This window comes from Lasioglossum baleicum, chromosome 13, assembly GCF_051020765.1.
Source record: "Lasioglossum baleicum chromosome 13, iyLasBale1, whole genome shotgun sequence".
Lineage (NCBI taxonomy): Eukaryota > Metazoa > Arthropoda > Insecta > Hymenoptera > Halictidae > Lasioglossum > Lasioglossum baleicum.
The window spans coordinates 14,471,569-14,489,739 of NC_134941.1; the positions used below are offsets into that span (position 1 = coordinate 14,471,569).

Consider the following 18,171-nt stretch of genomic DNA (forward strand, 5'->3'; position numbering starts at 1 on the left):
ATGCAAATGGCCGTGTTCGATCAAAACCCGTCAGAGTATAGCGAAACAGATTCGCAAAAGAGCTAAGAAGGGTGAGGGTGGTCGAGAGGGGGTTTCAGGAAAGAAGGGCAACGTTTCGAGAAGGACGTGTCTCGTTTACGGGGATTAGGATAAAGCTCTTCCCCCCCGTGTGCGCAGCCGCTGTCCTCCTTTTGTCTACCGCTTTTTATCTAACCTCTTTCCCTCTGTTTCGAAGCATCCTGGGCTCTCTCGGTTGTGTTCCACGTAAAACGCCTCGAATGCCGGCGGCGGTGCGCCGTTAAAAATAGAGCACGCAACGACTTACTAATCTGGTTAGGGCTACTTAGCGTAACTCCAACTATTTAGACCTGGATACGGTTACGGTAGTTAGGCCGCCTCTATCGGCTCTAAGTAGACCCACTGGGTCCAGCCTTCTTCTTCTTCTTCTTCTTCTCCTCTACCTCCTTTTCTTCGTCTTTCGATCCTTTTTTTTCTCGTTTACGTTTCACGAAACGCGCTAAAACGTCTTAATGGGGCCTGGCCATTCGCGCGGGAAAACGGACGCTCCTTCTCTTCGATTTATTTTTTAGAGGATCCTATGATTGTTCGAATGGGGCCTGGGAATCCTCCTTTTTCAAGATCGCGTGCCTAAGAGGATTCCAATTTATTTCTCTCGTTTGCTTTTTCTGGATAGAAATCTTCTTTTTACCAAGTGACGATTTATGGAAGTAATTAACGTTGTTTGCAACTTCTGAATGGGTAATTGCAAACTTGCCAGCTTCTGCTTTCGTAGTATGATAGAGCGAAAGCAGAAGGTTTGTTTGGTAGGTACAAAGTCTTCCTCGTAGACTGAGACCGAGATATTTTAACAACAAACTGTAAAAATGTCTCGGTAAAAGAATTCTTGCTATTCGCTAGACGGAAATGAATCTCCAAAGGCACTTTCTCCGATCGTCAGACGATCACCTACTAATGAGATCGAAGTAGACAACGCAGCGTGAAATCTTTCGGGAGGTTTGAAGTTTAATTCGTTTTTTTTAATCCGTTCACGAAACCACACAAAGCGAAACCCGCTTATCTTTCTCGGGATCGGTTATGTTTAATTGAGGCGTTGTCGTGGCTGTTGATTCGACTCCTACGGGGAGATGCACGTTGGCAACCTCCAAGGCTAATTAACGAGCGTGCGCCGAGTAATTAATCGAGTCCTCCTGTCCGCGGACAGACGTGCTGACAGAGGACGCTTCCTCTTGGACGGCCCACGAGCGGATCGATTTTTCTGACCGACGCGACGACGCTCTCGTGAGCGAGGAAACTTGGAACCGTTCGGAGAAATTTAGAACCTGTGCTGTACTCCCCGTCCATGATCCATAAATCATCCAACTCGGGCGAATAAATCAATCCTGGCTGTGAAATTCTATCGAACTTTTTCGCTCCTCCCTGTTCCAGCGCGGCGTGCAAGATATTTTCTTCGATTATTCTAGCTTTACCGTTGATTTACTCTGCAAAAATTGCAGACAAATTGTCCATTTTCAGTCATTAAAATTGTACTAAAATTCACGGTGAAACGTTGTGGGCCGCGTAATTTTTCCAGTAAATAAAAACCGGGTTGTTTGAACAAAAGGGGGGTTCCACAGTCGAATTGGGGTATCAAAGACGACGGTCCCACGGAACGGAAAATTTCCGTGTCTAACCATGGCCGCACGTGGTCTCGCAGCCGTCGCGACCCCGTCGAAAACGAGATTTCGAAAATCCGTTATTTAAATAAGCCGGGGCGAGGGTCCCCGGGGTACTTTGCCCACGAGTAGGATCAGAGAATAATAAAAAAAGAAAAAAAGAGAGGAGCGACGGCAAGAAGATGGAACGGGGCAGAGAAAGCGGGCCGGAATGATTTTATAAAATTAATAGTAAAGGGGGTAGCTACCTCTCTCTCTCTCCCTCTCTCTCACTCTGCGTCCGCTATTATGCGCGTATGCAAATACGGCGGAAGGGGTGGATGGGGACACACGGATGGATATTCGTGGATCGAATAAGGGGGTACCGTGCTTAGGAGAAAGAGGGAGGGGGGGGGCACAGGGTGGTGTTTCGGTGACGAGCGGCCCCCGATGGGGATATGTAGAGGGAAAAGAGTATGCAGGCTGCGAGGCATTAAAACTTCCGAGATTTATAGTGGCACGGACTGGTCTGCGCCTCGCTCGATTCGGGGTTGCTTTCACTAAAAAGGGGGCCATATTGCTGGTAACGAGCGGGAAGGGGCGGAATATTGCGTTCGGAAGATTTTAATGCGCGAGGACGCGGCTCCTGGGTCCAAGGACCTTCCTCTCGATTCCTATCGTCACTTTCACAATCATTAGAACTGCGGATCTTTATGCATTCATGAAGAAATTGGTTCGGTGAAATATAAAACGGGAAAGGATTTTAAAAATTCAAGAATGCTGTAATGTTGTTTTTAACGTTACAAAGTCGTTAAGGGATCAAATAAATTTTTATATTATTCCTGCTTTCCATAATCAATGCAAAACGTTTTTAAGAATCATTTAAGAGGTTCAACATTGAAATTAGCAAATGTTTCTTAAGGGGGTAGTCCTGTTTCCAGGATTGCGATCATGCAAACGGTGGGATTTTTCGGTAGTCAAAAGCGCTAGATAAAGTATTAAGTCGCCCTCAAACTCCTAATTTTTACTAGGCGTAATTTGCATCATCGAAAAGTCTAACTAACGAGCCTACTCCCTTGCTATTATTTAAAAACGGACACGTATTCGTCGCGCGATTAATTCCCGAGTTAATTTCAACGAGAGCGTTCGTCTCGTTAAAAATAAACTGATAGACACCATAAACTCTTGAATCGGGGGGGCCGAGGGTGGAAATGCGGCGGCGGCGGTGGCTATCGGGAGGTGCATTCTGCAGGCGGTTGCAACGCGAGGCGGCTAGGATCGTGAGCCAGGAACTAGAAAGAGGGAGCCATAAGTGTGTGTTCATAAGATATGGTGTGAAACACGAGAGGGGCCCGAGATTAAAGAATGAAAAACATAGATTTCTGAGAACTGGTTGAAGTCATAATATTCGTAATTTCAAGCTGCGCCTTGTGGCGACCGTCTTCTGCGCCGTTGAAATTAATGTGAGCGGAAATAAAATTCCCTGTTCCCCCCGCTGTTGCCTGTTCCCTCCTTCTCACACTCTCTCTCTCTCTCTCTCTCGCTCTTTCTCCGGTGTTTCGCGCGTTCCCTCAACCTCCTTCTCCTCTTTCTCTTCCTCCCGCATACACCGGGTCCGTTCCTCTTGTTCCAGCGCTTTCGTCCGGGGCGCACGACAAGTGGAGAACGTTTAACGGTCGAGCGGCGTGCAAATAAATTCCGCGGACGGCAGGAACGATGTTTGCCGCCAATATTTGGCTTTCGAGGATCGCCGGGGAAAAGTTGTCGGACATGCATACGTGTGCGCTATCGGGCGAATGCTTTTCGGAAATCATTTCTCGCGCGGGACGTCGATTTTTCAGGTAAATAATGTTTCGGATACATTGTCTGCATTGTAAGAAGGGTTCTAGGTGTTCAGAAAAATGTTTATTACACAATCATTCTCGATAATCCAATGAAAAGACGAAGAAGAAAATGTAACTCCTGCTGGTCATCACTAGACTGCGGATTTTTATGCATTTATGGAGAAATTAGCTTGGTGAAATGTAAATCAATAAGTTATTATGGAAATGGCGTGACGTGGATGCGAAATAAAAATTTCTAATAGAATTGTAACGAACTGGAGTGCAATAGAAATTTATTTTCTTCCCTGTTATGTTTAATTTTTCTATTTCTGCTATTTGAAATTACACCTCCTCGTTTTGGTCATACGTGCATCAAAAATTCGCAGTCTAGTCCAACAAAAATCGAACTCGCTACGAAAAGGAAAGATGTGTTCCCGATGAAATCTACACATCTACAAGCGCCGATCGAATCGTTAATCAGTGGTGTTCTCCTCTTTCCACAAGAATGCATAACTCGACGCGCATCGGCTATGCATATCTCGGCGCGTCTCGCTGCATCTCGATGCATCTCTCGGAAGATTTTCGCGGGGGAGAGTGTTGCACTTGCCTCGAGCCTGTCCACCTCGTAGAGACAGCGGCTGACGGTGTTCAGACAGCTTTGAATACCGTTTGAACGCGGCCCGGTAATGGAGAGATGATTGATGTCAGCAGTTTAGCGATATGGTAGCTTTGAGCGGGCGACGAGTCGACGGTACAGTGACTTCAGGAACGGTGTGAGATAACCGTGCACTTTCAGAGCTGCTTTTGATCATTCTAGGCTGGTTCGAGAGGACCCACGAAACGTTTCTCGATACAGGAGAATGTCTCCGGGATTCTTTAAACCGGAGAGTTCTAGCTGCCTTGAGCAAATAGCTTCGAATCTTCAGAATCGGGCTGGAATTCCCTGTTTTCGAGATTCACAAGTGTTTGCGTAGTGGTTTCGAAGTTGCCATGAGTAGTGGGAGAGCTGTTTTATAATCATGGTTCTCCTCTTGGACTTTTGGTGGCCCCGTGAGACTTTCTTAATTCTTTTCAATATTTTTTGAGAACTTTATTGCTTATGAAGGGGATGATTTAGTCTACTCCCACATTCATTCACCACGTGTAATGCTTTATTAATACATTACCGACCGGCGATTATTGCATAATTTTGAAAAATCTACAGTACATGGCTAAACACTTTTTAATGAAACCTTCAATAGCAACAGCAATTTTCATTGTGAGCTAACAAGTCACTCTTAATAACGTCATCTAATAGTTCCATTTAAGATTGCAATGTAAAAGAAAATTTCTATGCTTTCATTTGGTGCAGCACAGTTATTGAAAATCCTATTAATAGGCTTCCGGTGGGTGAAGTGTTAAGTATCGATATGTCACGTAAACATAAAACGGATGCAAACGCGGACTAACGCCTGAACTTCGGTATCAAGATACCGTAACGATTAAACCAACTATGGTGCGCTAACAGCGAAGAGAACGACTAGGTAGTCGTCAAGTAGCTGGACAAAAAGACAAGAGATATAGAACTGCATTAGTTTTACCTTAATAAGATAATTAAAAGAAGAATAAAATTTTTGTATGGCTCCTGTGTTTGGCAATCAATGCAAACATTTTTTATTTTGCATAAAGATCCAGAGGACTGGAAGAACGATCTCTGCTGCCAATCAACAATTTCTCAATCACCGGACAAACCCGAAAATGTCTCGAAAAGGCTCTTTAGCGGAGAAACCTTTCGTATCTCGAGGAACGTGTACATATATTCTCTCGGGCTGGCGAATTTGAATAATCCGCCGGTATTCCGGCAGACACTTGAACAGCCACACGAGGCCCCAGCAGCCCCCAGGCCTGGCAACATTACATTCAAGTGTTTGACGAACAGAACGGACGGGAAAGAGCGAGAAAGAGAGCCAGGCGAACGCGTTACGTCGCCTGCTTTTTTGTTTTCCCGCTTCTGGTATCGGCATCAGCGTCGAGCTATGTCGAGTGGCGCAGCCTCTCACGGACCAACTGCTGTCTCTTCGGGGTTCGAACGCGTTGCCAGAATCCGAGCCCGATCGTTTCTCCTTCTTAATGATCCTTTTGTCCCGGAACGTTGACCCTTCCACGCTTCCTGGGACAAGGGAACGCCCTAGAATCCTTCGTTTGATTTTCATTCGCTTCTTCGCTGATCGAGGCATCTGCTCTGGATCCTGGAAATCCAGGATCCGATCCAGGAAGGATCTGTTCCTCGAAACTGGGTCCTCTGTGGTTTCTCTGGTTGCGACAATTTTTTGAAGATGATTGTTCGAGTTTGGAGAGTGTCAAGTATTTTTCTAAATTACTGGAGACCTGGAATCTGCAGAGGAACATTGCATGAGGATCGAATGTCAGATTTTTACTTTTTAAAATTTGTTGTGGGTCGTTAGGTGTGTTACACACGAACGAGGACAGTAATTCCTGGGATCGCGTCATTGTGTAAAGCTAGAAATGGCCTCGCCACTCTTCGATAAAAGAATACCTGGCAGAGCACGTTCAGCTACGTCCATTATCAAGCTCATAACAATCGCGCATTACACGAAACGAGCCGAATAGGTTCGTCTTTCAAAGTCAGCCTTTCAACTCATTCTGGATACGCAGAAATATTATCCACACAGAAAACGAGTCTCCAATTAATATCAGTGCATTGATATCACCAATAACGTATTAACCCCTTGCCGTACCATTTTCTTCACAGTTACAATAGTTTTCTTTCTCCCCAAAAATGTCGTAGAAGACACTTCAGAAGCTACATTTATCTTAACGCTTAAATATTGATTACAAACGAATGAAATTTGATCTCATTCTTTAATGAAACACACAGCATTCGTATTTTTTAACATTTTTATTATGAGTCTGGCTCGTTAAATTGCGGCAAGGGGTTAACAGAATGAGTTCACTGGAAAACTGGCATTTTCTAGAAAGTCGTTTAATAGCAGGAAATTGGTGCTGAGTCGTGATCGAGAGGTGGAAAAGAGGATCGTCAGAGATTCCGAGGAATGTCCGGTCGGGTACCAGGTTTCCCCGATCTATCCTAGTCCCTGGCTCGGTTCCCTCAGCAAAAGGGGTTAGTTTCTTTCCTGCCGCGGATTCGAGAAAAAGAGAGATTCCCGGGCTGGCTGGCCTAGATTCTTGGGGCGCCGGTCTCGAACTTACCGAGAATAAAGACGGAACGAGTGCACAGAAGCGAACGGCCGCGGAAACTAGCCGGGGACGGCGAAACCTTGGGATTCTTCGGGCTATTATTCGAAACCTGTAAAAAGCGACGCTCCTAATGATTCAATTCGAACGGCAGGAAGAACGAGAGAGAGAGAGAGAGAGAGCTGGACGACGATTAGAAAAACCGTCTCCCTTCGACACGGCTCGGCGATGATGAATTCAGTCGCTGAAAAAGGAACGACTGAACAGGGAAAATTGAGACGTTTTCCTCGGACTAGCTGCTCTACGGGACTTGCCGGACACGCGTAGTGCTCGAGGGATTCTATATAAATGGAAATTCACAGGAAGACCGTCATTAATTTTATAGGAGAACGAATCGGAGCAATTAGTTGTGTAGGATACTGGAAAAATTAATTCCTGGATAGACTCTCGATCGACGAGGGAAGGCGTGAAAATTGAGGATTCTCGTGAGATTCTACATTAGTTTAAATTTTCAGGCAGACTGCTCGTTAATGTTACATTGAATTATACGTGCGTGGAACTGTAGAGTGGAAATGAACTCTGGATATTATAGACTGTGGGATGATGAAAATTGCATTGGGGATGTTGGCGAGATTCTAAATCAAACCCACCTCGAACAACCTCCACTGAAAACCACAGAAAAAGGACCAATCGCGGTTGCGCAAACCGCATCCCCAAAAATTCCGCGTCGATTTCAATTCCAAATGGAGCTGCTGCAGCAAGAAAACCGAAAGACCCGTCCAGAAGCGTATTATCACGCAAATGCGTTGGACGGAAGGACCGCTGTCACCAGCGGAGAGGCGTTCTCGGTAAACGCATCGGCTCGGGTCGCAAAAATGAATTCCTGAGTCGGTTCGCGCGCGGCAATCAGCGGCAACACAGATTGAATTTTTCATCTCGGTGCTCGCGCGCCAGTGCCAAAGAAGAAGAAGAAGCTTCCCGAGAAAACAAGCTTGTAGAGACTCGCCTGGCCAAAAGCAGAAGTCCTCGGCCACGGTGTGTGCCGGGCAACAAAGAGAGAGACTACTCTCCCATTGTTCAGGGTCGATCTTCTGCACTCGGATTCGACCGGGCCGGTGCACGGTGCACGTTCATGTGCAAACAGGGTGATAATGTATTCAAGGTCCGCCCCGTGGACGATGGTGGGGGTGAAACGGGGCGGCCCGGCTCGGCCCGCGTACTGTAACAGATGTTAATTATCCCTTCTGTGTACAGAGAGCCCGGCAAAAAAACTCCGCTATCGTCCACTGGTGTGCATCCCCACGTTCGAGGAGGGTCTACTCACGTGTCCTGATCGAGGGCCACGTGGCCCGCCTAGTGCCACGAGGCCCAATCGCGTTCCACTTCCGGCGACAACCGCCTAGGGAAATTCTGCGGAACCTAGGCTCTCCGAGCTGCCGAGTCCTGTCGACTTGTCAACCCTACCTCCCTCCCTCCCCTCTCTCTCTCTCTTTCTCTCTTCTCCCTTTCTTGATCGTCTCTCTTCCCGTTCTTCTTTGCCCACTCCACCGGCTAATCGATCCTGCTAACTCCTCGCGACTCCCAGGATCCCATGACCTCTCCTTGACTTCGGCGTGATAGTCCAGGTTCGGATGCTAGAGAGTCTGGAAGGATTTTTACAGTTGGAAAAGATGGGAAACAGGATTTTGGTGAGACCTATGTGAGAGACTCGGTGATTATTGTTCAAGCTTGGTTGTTGTTCTGTAGATAATTGGATTTGCGAATTTTTTTCGCGGAAATTGAGGACAATGAGGTTCTCGTATCGTTGAATTTGACAATGCTGACAATGTTAAAATTGTAAAGTGAGAAATGTGTGGGATCGAAAAATTTTAAGTGGACCGGTTTATGTGTGGAAACGGATGAACGATTAGTAAGGAAATTCTTGTAACAGAGGAACGGCGAAGTTCTACAAATTGATAGCCACCATTTGAAAAGTCGACTGGCACATCGACGCCTTAAATTTGCCAGCAGATCGGCAAGTTTTTACCTGTGCCCCGCGAGAATGTCCCGGTCGTTTGAGCGAGGCAGTTAGGATCGTGCTAATAATCGTTAGCCATGCTTACGACACTAATTACGGTTCTCCTTTTTATCCGTGTCCGTCGAGAAGCGCCAGAAGATTGGTCTAATTGGAAAAATTTTCGGGTGGTGTCGAAGGAGTAAAAGACAAATATGAGAAAGGAGAGCCTGTTACGGCTTTTCAATGAGTTAAACGTAAATGATTAGAGATACAATCTGCTTCCACGGAAACGGCGTACACGAACGTTAATCTCTTAATGAACCCTGGCAGATTAATAACGATACGACACGTTATTAAAATTCTAGAAAATTTAATGACCGGCTATTTACCTTCCGGGTAGGCTAATTAATCAGTGTTGCAGGGAGCCGCTAATGCCGCGTGACTTGTCCGGTAGCGTACCTCTGAAAAAAACATGAATGGAAAAGCGAACGATGTCGCTTCGTACACGAACAACCACGTTCCGAAACAGTTGAACGTCCGGAACCAGTGTCGTACCGCCCCGAGGAATCTACTTAAGACCCCGAAACTTTTCGTTTCTTTCCGTCCCGTCGGGGCTCATCAGCAGTCATTTATTTCGGGCTGTTGATTGCTCGAATCATCGCTCGTCGACCAAAGGAGCCACGGCAGCTTCCTTCTATCCCTCTCCGTCCTCGAATCGATTTGGATAACTTGGAGCGAGGCATCCGAAACACGCCGCCTAATTCGGCCTTCGGAATCGTTAGTTCCGTTTTTGTCCGGTTCATTATCGGTTATTTATTTCCGCACTAAAACTGGCCCATTAAGGCCACCCGACCAATATGGCCACGCACCGGTTCACTCGCGGCAAGAAGTCATTTTCCCCTCGATGTCCCTTCGAAATTCCATCGCTCCGCCACGTCGCGTCGAAACGATCACTTCCGTTTCAGAGAGCTCTGACAGTTTCCTTGAACCTCGACCGAAACCGTATTTCCCATTTCTGTCGACTGCCGTGACTGCGTCTAGCAGTTTCCATTAGCCGCTGACTAATGATGGTTAGCTTTTTTGTAGCCTGCTAGATCTCAGTCTTCTTTCAGTGAATATTAAAAAGATTCAAAGACATCAGCGTACGGGTTTCAGCTTGTTCAGAAAATTAAAAGAAGTGAGAAATTTCTATCTCGCTCCTGTGTCTCGCAATCAATGCAAACATTTTTTATTTTGCGTGAAGATCCGCAATTTAGTTAATTATCCATCCTTATTTTAAATCGCAAAATCGTGGTCATCTTGACAACTGGTAGAATTTGCAAAAGATCATGGAAATGGTAAAAAATTGGCTTTCATTTTTCCCTGAGAAGACTTTCCGAAGGACCTGACAGCTTCTTCAGACCTGGCCCCGTTATGGAATACGATTTTCCAGGCCCGGCTTGCCCAGGCGATCCCCTAGGTTGACCGGAGAGCGATCGTCGTAGAAAAATCGCGGTTCCCCGAACAGCTGAGCCGCGCACCGGAACGGGGAAAGAAATCCTCCGGGGTTATCTATTTCTGTGTCAGTGCGAAAGTGGGTTACGGCAAGTTCAGCGAAACCCCCGGACGGGCCCGTCACGCTGCCGAACGAGCGAGAACCGTCCACGGTTTGCGCCACTACTGGAACGAGACGCGAGAACAAGGCGAAAACAAAGGCACGTCGTCGTAACAAAGCTACGCTGATATACGAGCGCTGCTCGGTCAGCCGAGTAGACGGGCCCGCGATAACGCGAAACGAGGGACAATTCGTTTCTCGGCGAACCCCGGGGCCCAGGAAGTAGGCCCCTGGTCACCTCTTCTAATGAGAACCCCTAGAAACAGTGACCAACCTCGAAAAGCCCCGTTGAAAATCCCTTGAGTGAATGCGATTATATTTTAGTAAAATCGTTTGTTACTCGGATCACGCTGATGTTGTTTTTCTCTCTTGTTCCAGAATGCATTGAAGAGTCGGCCAGCTCAAGAGTATCGAGATGTCCGCGGTAACCAGCCCGTATGGCCCCAGTAAGAAACTTCCCTCGTCTTAAACCACACGCTTTCCAACCGGCAATTGCTCAAGCGAGAGCTCTAGGCCAGTTGCTTTCGATCACGTGTATATTCCCTCCATTTTACCGAATCCTAATAGCCGGCGCGAGTACTCTAACGATTCCGAGAACGTTCAATTAACGTGCGCCTCGGCTGAATTCTAATTAATGTTAAAATTTGATTCGCGGGAAGCGAGCGGCCTTCGGGTTGCGCAACAGCCGGCTGAGAATCCATCAATCCCAGTCAACGGTGCTCTCACAATGGTGCCCTAACTCGGCCGACCTAGTCTGCGCGTTGAAAAAACTCAAAAATTTGATTTCACACCTTCTCGCAGACCCGAAATCATCTGGGAACCATTTTTATACTGCCCCAAATAGTTAACACTAACCCGGTAGATCTCTCTGACCATGGTCTTCTCCTTTCCATTAGCGGAGATGCTTTCCGACTCGGTGTACAACTACGCGACGACCCGGCGGGGCACCGCCGACCAGGACAGCGACTCCCAATATGAAAGCCAGAGCCAGCTGCAGATCACGAGTATCCAGAAACCGAGGAACAAACGGAAGAACTTCAAGCCAATAAGCAGCCGGATGGTCGAGGTGTCCGATGAGTCTGATAAAGACGACGAGGAACTCGAGACCATGGAGGAAAGCTCCAACGAGGTCCTCGAATACGAGAGGAAAACGTTGTTGCTGCCCGCGGATGATAGGTCCAAGCAAAGACTGAACAATAACGAGGTCAGCCCCATGGACCTGTCTGTGTCCACCAGGCCGCCGTCATTCGAGGCTGACGATGACAGCGGGGACTCGCTCAGGCACAAGTTCATCCTCGAGCAGCTGAGGTCGCAGAAACTCTACTCACCTGGCACTGAGGTAACCTGACGTTGCCCTGATTCCGACGTTTCTTCCGTCTTCGATGGATAACGTTAATGTCCTCGTGCACAGTGAGACGAGGCTCATTAGTTAGACTGCGGATCTTTATGTTTTCATAGTAAAATTGAGTAGAAGAAACTCGAAATTGTTGGAGAATTTAGAGAATTGAACGTGTCAATATTAACAAATCTTTATTTATTAATATTGAACATGAATTATGATATATATATAAATCTTTATTTATTACATAATATTGAACATGAATTTAATGAATTGATCATGTCAATATTAATAAATAAAGCGTTAACATTTTTAACGGAACTAGCAAACCGAGGAAAATGAGTTTCTAGGAGCTTATAGTGAAAACATAATAGTACTCAAAAAATTTATTCGTTTCTACTCAATATTTATTCTTCATATTATGAATATTTCAAGAAATACAGTGAAATTTATAAGCAAAGACATCGGCGATTTAAATGATCTAAAAACTACTAAATAAGTAACAAATGAACAATTTATACTTTTATTTTAAGACAACAAAATTTTAAGGGTTTATTAGGAAATGACCACAAAAATATATTTATTACGATAATTATCAGTAGGTAGGAATAATTTTTTAATGAATTTTAGTGGAAATTTTGTCCTGATATCTCTTATGGTTGAAGAGTTATAGTAAAATGTTACTAATGTCCGAGATTGTAATTGATTGTATATCGCGTTGCAGCGTTTACTTCAGATAATTTCAATTTCAATTGTCAATTCAATTTTCAAATGTCCATCTTCGTGGAAAATGGTCCGTAAAGGGCACACTTGGGGCTATATCCCCATTTTTTAAACTTAAACAGTGGCCCACTATGAAAACACGGCATTTGTTTAAAACAATTGCAAAATAAATGGTGAAATAACATTTGTTTCAAATATCAACATTTTGAGTGGATACTCTTACGTTTTCATTATAAGCAGTTCTAGTCTTACAATTTAGCGGGGAAAGATTGACACGTTTTTTCACACCTCTGTAAAATCAACAATTTTTAAGATATCGAAAAATCCTTTCAGATTCGTTTAAAGGTTACTAAAGACTCAACATATATAAATTTGAACAAAATCCGAAATTTTACTCGAAAAAGTGTCCGTTTTCGCGTGGAATGTTCCGGTACAAGCTTGCTTCAACGCGGATACGCATGTGTCGGTAAATTCCAACACTTGGGAAGCCACGCGCGATTGTCAAGAATATTCTAAAATATTCCTCGAAAGGATAATGCGATATTGTTTCTTGGCGTAGACGCGCGCGTCTGGACGCAGTTCTGACGAAGTATGACGAATGGCATATCCAGAAGCGCAAAGGAGATCCCACCTTAACCCAGACCTACCCCCTTCAAGGAAGAAATAACACTCAATTTAGTTCCTCTTTCTTGCAATCGATGGAAACAATGTTTATTTCGCATAAAGATCCGCAGTCGTCTGCTCTTTACATTCACGCGTACTCCGTTGAGGTAAAACTTGTTAAAATCGATACGCGAGACTGTACCGATTACGGGTCTGTTTCGCAGGCGAGGAGTCCAAACTCGGACTCATCGGAGAAAAGCGACAACGGTGTCCTGGACGCGGAGTCGTCCCGTTTGGACGACACGCCTTTCGAGGATGATCGAGGACAGGACGCTGACGGCGAGGCCGAGTGCGAGGAGAGGAAGCCCTTCGAGGGCATGAGGGAGTACGCCGAGTCGACTATGCAAGAGCTGTTGGCGATCTATGGTCTGGCGGGTGGAGAGCTGGCTAAGTCAGTCAGCAGACAGCTACCGCCGACCTTCCTGAACCCTGCAACTGGCCAACAGCCTCACGGTGAGTACTCCTCTTCCTCTTTATTACTTTCACCAACTTTGCACCCGTGCGAGCTTCTACTAGCCTCCTCTAGCATCTTCAATGGGGAAACAGTCATTCACGAATCGCAACACGTTTACAATAAAACTGCAATGTTACAGAAAAGCATTGCAAAAGTCTGTTTTTGAAGCCTGTAGCCTAATCAGAGTTTGTAGCCCCGAATTTCTGTGATCCACATACGGCCAGCCGAGATCTACATAGTCTAATTAGACCCATCTCGGCTAACGATCGTTAATAACCGTCCAGGGCTGCGTTTCTAGCAGCTTCTCGGCTTTCGAGCGCAGGAGCAACGACAGGTGGGCGTCTCTCGGCCCAGAAACCGATTTCTTTTTTTCTCGAGGATCCAGATGGGATCGTTCATCGATCGGTTTCGATCGCATTCCTCGAATCGTTATTATTCGCGGCAGGACTCGTTGTTCGCTGAACAGAAATTAGAGTCGGTGTTCGACGAAATGGTTAGCCGAGCCAACAATGGGACTCTTCGACGATTGGCTGGCATTGAATTCGGGGCTGGGCCTAGAAGCAATTGACAATCGTCGCTGGCTGGCATTGGTGCTTGTTCCTTGGCTGAAAATCAATTTCAGACTGACCTCAGACTAACCGTCGATGCCTTATCGTTTCGGAATGTGCCGAGCCAGGAATTTTTTACTGGGATTCATTGTTTCTGCTATCGAAAAGCTTCGCCGGAGCCGTGGAGACCGTTGATGGTTATTGAAAACGAGTTATTGATAAATTCCCGAGGAGCTCTCGGCGTCAAACGTACCGTGAAAGCGGAATTACCGATGGGGATTAATAGTTTCTCGGTCAGGAAGCCGGGGAACGTCCATTGACTGGATCGAACGGTCCAGATCTGCGTTAATGAAACGCCTGTCACGCGATCATCCTCCTCTCATCAATAATTTTCGCCGAGCTTTCTTGCTTCGCCGGCTGGCGCGTTTCCTCGGTCTGAAACTGCCGATTTTTCCACGGTTTTTCTGGAAAAACCAGATCGGACTGATTCATATGCATTTTACACCAAACGCATAATCTCTACCTGATTTGAGAAGGGAGCAGCTCCTAAGCTTCTCTTATCACGCGTGTCTATCGTGCTCGCTTCCTTTCTACCTCGACGAAATCTTGATCCACTTGTGCTCTCCATTTTCGACGAACAACATTTGGGGCTCTGACACTTTGAGAAAGTGGCACACGCATCTATTTATACATATTGCTTCTATCCCTTTATCAGATTAATATTTCTCCTTTGAGCTGTAGTCATTATCAACTGTCGATCCCGGATTAATGGATCTATCGAAAGGATTTCGCAGGAATTTTTGAAAGTTAGTGGTTGGACTGAACTTGTGTGTTGGCTACAGTTTCGAAAGAAAGTACATCTTCTAAGTAAATTTGTTCCACCATTGTTTCGCAAGAAGGCAGGAAACGAACCAAACAGTAGCATGATTGCGTGCTGCAGTTGTATAAGAAGCTTCACAGATCCATAATTCATAGAAAGAATAGCCTCGTCCTATCCAAAACGTGAACACACCTAACAATTACTTCAATCTGCCAGTCGAAAAACGCAAATTCTCGTCGAGCATAATTTAATCATCAGAGGGGAAGCAGAGCAAATACTGGCATAATCGCCTGCTGCAATCTTACGAACAAAAATAATTTCCAATTCCATTTACGAATGGAGAAGCGGAGAACGTAGAAGTAAAATCCGAGGATCGGAGACTCTTGATCGAGAAAGAATGCAAAAAAATCCATAATTGTCTGCTGCGATCTTACAAAAATTTGTCGAGGACCCAAATAGAAAAATCGCAAAAATAATTTCCATTTTCGAATGGAGAGGCCGAGAACGCAGAAGTCAAGTCTGAGGATCGGAGTCTCGCGATCGGGAAATAACGCGAAAAAGGCATAATTGCCGGTGCGTAGATCCAGCAACAGCATCGGCTATGAATCAATCAGTCGTGTCAGAAGGCAATTCAAAAACTCGACGTCGAAGAGTATGTTCGAGGCGAAGGGGAACGAAGAATAGTGAAATTGACTCGTTAGTCGCGAGAGCTCGAGCGCGCATCGAGCACACACTGATCGAGGTGTAAGGTATATATATTATATATATGTATAGGATGTACAATGCAGAGAACACGTACACACATTGAAGGAAAAGAGAGACAGATATACAAGTGTATGGTAGTCGTTGTATGGAATTCGTGAGAGTGTCAACCCACGCGGGACGCTCGACAACGGGAAACGATGACGCTGGCTGATCTCAAAGGCATCCATCGATCGCGAGGCAGTCAACGGATCGCGCAGTCCGACCGACTTTATGAGTTATAAGTCGGCCATCTTGCGAGAGCCATCACATATTCACGTGCGCGCATATGCGATGCACTGGCAATATGCAAGTGCCACATTCTGCTCTGGTGCACGCGTACAGTCTAATCTAAAAATTACGCGACCCGCCGCTCTTCCTCCTCGACGACGCAATTTTTATTTCGCGGGAAAAATCGCGAGCACTTCAACCCGACGATCATTGCACAATTTAAACGTAAATTGCATGTTCGCAATATACGGTACGAATGATTTTTTCTATTTGAACGAGAGTTGATTAATTTGCGGATAAAAATGACCAAGTTCTGTGCACATTCTGCTCTCGATGAATTTAATCAAATTATTGCAGAAATGTCAGATGCATTTTCGCGATTTCCGCTGGGAATAAAAAATTGCCAAGTTCATCGAACATCGATAAAGACGATTTAGTATTTAAAACATCGACTGCTTGGCACGCAGATGAGAGGCGGTCGCCGACGATTTTATTTATACAATGATTCGGACGTCTATTTTGATCGATTATGTGGAAGACATAGAACTAAAAAGAATATTGTAAGCGCGTTTATTTTAAGCTGTTGATCGAGAGACGACGATTCTCAGTGGTCGATGAAAATGTAAAGGAAAAGTTGCAGTTTCGGAGTGCAATCGTTGTCTCGTAGAAAATCGAGTAAAAAAAGTGAAAAGAAGAAGAAGAAATAAAATGTCCGGTTACCGGATTCTACCACGCGTCGACAGAATTCCCTGTCAGTGAGTCATCGTCGCCGGTTCCCTCTGTCCGCGCTCAATATTCATACATTATGTAAGTTAACCTTACGTCGATGTAAAAGGACCCTAACGGGCATTCGTGGCACCGCGGTCCATTGTTACTCGATTGAGTCTTTCGGCCACACTTTGTCCACTGAGAGAGCGAGAGAGGGAGGGAGAGAGAGAGAATGGTCTTTGTCGCGTCCTTTTGCCGGAGAGTAATCTCTTTCGGATTCGATTAAACTCACACACTGTCGAACACCGTGGCAACTCATGCCACACGCTCGTTTCTGCCGTCCGCCATCCTGCCAATTACCAGAAAACTGACCGCGTGAAATTGAATGCGACATGCCTCGTAACGTGCTGCTCCCCTTCTCTCTCTCACTCCTTCTTCCTTCCTCTCTCTCTCTCTCTCTCTCTCTCTCTCTCTCTCTCTCTCTCTCTCTCTATCTATCTCTATCTCCTCCCTTTTCGTCAAGAATTGGGAATCTTGCTGACACACATTCGCCGGGCGAAACCGTCGTCGTCGTTCTCTGTTGTCTCTGCGCTTGAAACTTTCCGACGGGCTTGGGAAGTACTGTTACGCATTAGCATGATATTTCATCGTCAAAGGTCAACGACAAGATTAGAGATCGAGGCTTCGCTCGAAGGGAACCCGCTTTCAAAAGAAGAAACAATTTCCGTCGAGGAACGCGCTGTCATCGATCATCCAGATGCAGAAGATGACGGCACTCTGTGTTCCGGCTCCAAATTTCGAAATTTCATTCCTAACACTGTCAGGTCGTTGCTCCATTATTCAATCTCTTTGTTCAACTTCCGAGTGTCCTTGATGTATTTAATTCCTCAAGTTGAGACATTGATTCTTGTCCGCGAGAAAAGAAGAAATCCAGATCTGTGAAACGAACTCGCCTCGGACTAGACGATCGTGAAAATCGTCGCACGTCTTTCCGAAGCAGGAAGACTATCGATCAACGTATCCACGAAGTCCACTAGGTTTCTAGATTAGCCGCAGTCTGGCCGGAGTCGGAAGAGCTCGATAGTGTATTTGTCCGTCCAGGTACCCGTCAAGGTTCATAGAAGTCCCCGGGACATCTGAAGAGGCATAAGAAGAGCCTCTCTTCCTTTTTCCATCTCTCTGCTAACCCTCTCTCCCTCTCGATCCTCTCTCTCTCTCGGATCCTCGGCCGTCAGAGGATCCAACGATTCATCGGCGACGCGCGGTTTCTGTTTGTGCCGCGCGCTTTTACATGATAAATTATGCGCGATTTTTTCCCCCGTATCAATCCCGACGAGAGGTAGTCTTTTGTTCCAGGCATCGGCTCTCTCGTACTCGTATGTAGGTGGCCGGGGTCCGGGTGGGAGCGGAACACGCGCGCAACAAAACGAACACGAGGAATCCTCCTCTCCTCTCTCTCTGTCTCTCTCCTCTTTCTTCTCACCGTGGGCCGGACGTGTTCCGCGCGCGTTTTCGCTCCGGCGAAAAAGAGAGGACGGGGCACGTCGTCACTTTCGGTCCCCGGTCCTGCTGGGACCCTGGTCGCTCTAATGAAACCGATTCCGGGTCACCGACACGTCAATAAACACCTTTAACCCTTCCGCGACGCACGATTTTCTACGTTTCGGGACCACCTTGGATGGAA

At 46.1% G+C, this 18,171-nt stretch overlaps 1 protein-coding gene across 3 annotated transcripts in view; it reads left to right on the forward strand.

Moving 5' to 3' along the window:
• Window positions 1–18,171, forward strand: part of LOC143215395 (zinc finger protein castor homolog 1) — a 115,780-nt gene that overhangs the window by 37,258 nt on the left and 60,351 nt on the right. For all 3 annotated transcript variants that reach the window (XM_076437505.1, XM_076437503.1, XM_076437504.1), the window contains 3 exons: window positions 10,639–10,706; window positions 11,157–11,599; window positions 13,150–13,438. In XM_076437505.1, the coding sequence (XP_076293620.1) occupies window positions 10,676–10,706; window positions 11,157–11,599; window positions 13,150–13,438 (763 nt within the window). In that variant the 5' untranslated portion in view covers window positions 10,639–10,675. The remainder of the gene's footprint in view (window positions 1–10,638; window positions 10,707–11,156; window positions 11,600–13,149; window positions 13,439–18,171) is intronic.